The sequence below is a fragment of the Leishmania donovani genome, chromosome 36 (assembly GCF_000227135.1).
Source record: "Leishmania donovani BPK282A1 complete genome, chromosome 36".
Classification (NCBI taxonomy): Eukaryota; Euglenozoa; class Kinetoplastea; order Trypanosomatida; family Trypanosomatidae; genus Leishmania; species Leishmania donovani.
The window spans coordinates 2,541,721-2,545,408 of NC_018263.1; the positions used below are offsets into that span (position 1 = coordinate 2,541,721).

General features: G+C 58.8%; 2 protein-coding genes across 2 annotated transcripts; both read right to left on the minus strand.

The window, feature by feature from the left end:
- Nucleotide 1: 1 nt before the first annotated feature.
- LDBPK_366770 (histidine secretory acid phosphatase, putative) lies at nucleotides 2-1,090 on the minus strand (the record flags this gene model as incomplete). The annotated part of the gene is made up of 1 exon (XM_003865740.1): nucleotides 2-1,090. A coding segment is annotated over one exon (1,089 nt), but the record flags the coding sequence as incomplete, so codon positions are not given.
- Nucleotides 1,091-1,813: 723 nt separating this feature from the next.
- On the minus strand, nucleotides 1,814-2,791 carry LDBPK_366780 (ubiquitin fusion degradation protein, putative; the record flags this gene model as incomplete). The annotated part of the gene is made up of 1 exon (XM_003865741.1): nucleotides 1,814-2,791. One exon carries the CDS (start codon nucleotides 2,789-2,791, stop codon nucleotides 1,814-1,816), a length of 978 nt encoding a protein of 325 aa, XP_003865789.1.
- Between the last annotated feature and the right edge of the window lie 897 nt (nucleotides 2,792-3,688).

Sequence of the window (3,688 nt, forward strand, 5' to 3'; positions counted from 1 at the left end):
GGTACCTGATGCCGGCTGCGTCGATGCAGTGCGCCTCGATGCCGGTCTGCCGGAAGACGTAGGTGCCGTTGGCTGTCTTCACGGGGTTGCCGCGGATGAGGCGCACGTACCAGCCACTGGCATCCGCGGTGTCCTGGAGCAGCTCCACGAAGATGGTAACGGCGAAGGGAGGGCGCATCGTCGTGTTGCCCTGGTCACCGAATGTGACAGCCAAGGGAACCACCGTTGTGTCGTGAGCGCTGTACTCGAACATGTTGTACGACGGAGAGAGGAGGTGGGCGTTGATGTTGGCCAGCATTGTCTGCGCAAGGTTCTGCGAGGCGGAACCCTGCGTGAGATCGAGCTTGCTCGTGTGGTTCCAGCTGAAGACATACTTGAACCAGGCGGCGTTCACCTCCATAAGGCCCGGATACACCGCCTTGAGATTGGTGGCGTTGTCAAGACGCCCAGCAGCCTCGAAGGCGGCGGCCACGTCGTACATGTCGAGGACGCAGCTGGTGCGGGCGTTGAAGTCCGTGCACAGGCCCTCGATCCATGCGTCCTTGGCGGCGCTCTGGATGGCGTCCCAGCTGAGGTGCTCATCTATCACCGGGTTGAGGGCGGCGTACAGCGCCGGGTTGTCCAGCCAGCTACGGCCCATCACGGACGGCACCGCGTCGGTGCTGAGCAGCATGTCGGTCGTTCTGTTGCGCGAGTACACGACCGGGTAGAAGTAGTCGTCCTGGAAGAGGCCGCGCAGAAAGGCGGTCGCGCTCTGGATGGTGCGCTGGGTGTGGGTGGAGCGGGTGTACACGAGAGAGGAGTTGTACTGCGTCGACGGGAAGAGAGGGCTCTCCACCAATGAGAGGTCGTTGTAGCGGCTGCGGGCAAACTCGCCGATAGCACGGACCATCTCGACGCCCTCGCCGGTTAGCTCACCGCACGGGTACAGGGTGCCGCAAATCTCCGTCGTGTTGTCGTTGATGAGGGCACTGCGCGCACCGTGCCGGTGTACCACCTGCACCATGCGCACGACAAGGCGCGCGTCGACCGACACGGCCGCTGCAACCAGCAGGGCGGCCGCCAGCACACGGATGAGCTTCGAGGCCATGGTGCCGTATCTGTGCTCCTTTCTCTACTTGCCGCTCTCAGGTGCGCGCTCAGGGAGGCTGTGAGGAAGAGAAAAAAAGAGGACAAGATGTCGGCGAGGCGTGGGCGTCAAAAAAAAAGAGAGACGAATTAGCGTTGTGTGCTTGCGATTTCAAAGGCACTGTAGCTACGAGGTGGCTCGGGAGATGAAAACTGGCACTTCAGTCTAGGAGAGCGAATCGTACGCGCTGGTAGAGTTGATCGTGAAAATAGGCGCAGGCGGCGTACAGAGGAAAAAGGGAGGAGGATGTTCTGGTGCAACTGATAGTGTGTGGGTGCGTGTACGGAGGGTGTTGCGCGTGCGGGCGCGCAGCCGAAGAAAGCGAAGCGCAGGGGAGAGTGGGAGGGAGTGATAGGAACGGCCGATTTGAGGGATTCCGGTGGGACGCAGATAATCGTTGAGTGGGCGGTAGTGTGGGGGCTCGAACAAACATGACGGCGCTTGAAAAGCGCACTTGCACACGCGGGTGCGCAGGCAGCGCGGCACACCGCGGAACATGCCAGCTGTGTAATGGATGAATCTACTGGCGAACAAGTGTAGTTTTCTACGGCATTGTTTGTTCTTGCTTCTGAACACGGTAGAGAAGGCGTGGTGCGTTATGTGGCAGGAGAGAGGGGGTAAGGGGGTCTGGCGACACACGCACACACACACACACACATACACATACACATGAATAGGAGGGCCTCATGAACGCCCACCGCCACCGAGGGCCTTCAGTCGAATGGCACGGAGCTCTTCCGCAGAGGGGCGTGCCGCCGGCGGCGCGGCAGGGGCGCTTGCTGAAGCTTCGTTCGTCTGATTCTCAGACGAGAGGATCCCACGTAGGGTTCGGCCCGCACCGGCGAAGGTAGGCTGCTCTGGCTCGGCGGCAGAGTTGCTGCCTTTTGGTCCGGAGGACGGGGAGGAAGACTGTCCTGGCAGGTGCTTCAGCGGTGGCGTCCCTGCAGCCACTTTGGTGGCGTCCGTGAGACTGGGAGGGCGAAAGTTAAAGGGTTGAAACTGCACACCAGTAGGGCTGCTTGCGCCGATAACATTGGCTCCAGTCGGCGATGCTACCGCAGAAGTTGGTGTCTCTGGAGGCGACGGTGGCATGTCAAGTGGCCGTTCAAAGTCTACTTTCAGTTCAACTGGTGCACCGTCTGCGCGCACCGTTAGGATTCCATTGACGCGCTCCTGCTTCATGTCAATAATGTCCACCAAGTCGAGCTGAAATTCACGATCCACGTAGCTGATCACGATTGTGGTGCCCTTGGTGAGCACGGGATACTGGGCGAGGCGTAGTTCCAGCAGGTGCCGCGGATTCTCGAACATTACAAGAGCCTTCTGATGCGGTCGGAGCTTCACGAGGGAGCCTGGCGGAAGACTGCAGCTCTGCACCTTCACCACCATCGTGCCGCAGAGGCCCAAGTGCTGGAACATCCAGTCCGGTAGCACCACAGACCCCGCCTGCGCGTTGAACTCGAGAACAGCCGCGTAGACACGCTTCTTAGCAGGAGTAATGATCTCAAACTGGAGGGGATACACCATGGTGATGCGACAAAGGTCATCCAGCACGCTTGACGGCAAAAGCACACGACTGCCGTAGTTGATGCGCTGCTGGTGGACACTAGAGGCAGACACCGCCACCAGGCGCGTCTCGTAGGGCTGCGGAAGTGCCGCCATAGCCTTGCCGTGGAGAAGGGGATTAGCGATAAATCTGCAATACTTGCGTAGCCTCTTGAATGCACGATAGGGCAAGGTGAAGTTGAGTTATATAAGCCACACGCCAGAAAAGCGCAGGTGCCGCAGCGCCCGAGGGGGAGGGAGGTGTTGAAGGAGAGAAGCAGGGCATGAGAGATGATATTGACTTTCTACTCCAGGTGCCACAAGCGCGCGATGCGATGGCATGCGTCGAAGCCACGCTGGAAAGGTCCTTTACCACCTCTGTCCTGAGAAGCAGGAATCGACGCGGGTGAATGCGAGGGCGGAAACGTCACGCGCGTGGCACGTTCATTTCTGTCCACGGATTAGAAGCGGCATATCCATACATGATATATGTGCCTGCATGGCCCGTGCATGGGGCCACGTACGACGCGTGTGTGTGTGTGTAAGAAGTCATCCCTTACACCTCCTTCAGCCTGCTCGGTTTCGCCTGGTCCGAGCCCTTTCCCGTCCAGCCCCTCGAGTCGCTAGTAGGCTATTGCCCAAACAAGAAGCCGCGTGGCCAGTTTCAGGCCATTGGAGGAGGCTCACCCGGGGTGAGGCGGAGAAGAGTTCGCTCGGTCAGGAAAAAGAGTTGACCAAAGGGGACCTAAATCAGGAAAAGGAACAAACAGCAAAGAAAAGGACTGCGCCCGCATGAGCTGGGAGTATCGCATACAGTGCCCCATATCGATGTACACATAGACACGTACATGTCTGCATATATGGAACACCTGGTGGCAAGAAATAGAGAATATCAAAGCCCTGTGCTCGCGCGTGTGTGCGTGTGAAAGTTCTGTTCTTCCGTATCCACACGTGGAGCACCGGCGAAGAAAAGGATGGGGAACTATGAGCTCGAAAAAAAAAGAGCTCGCACGC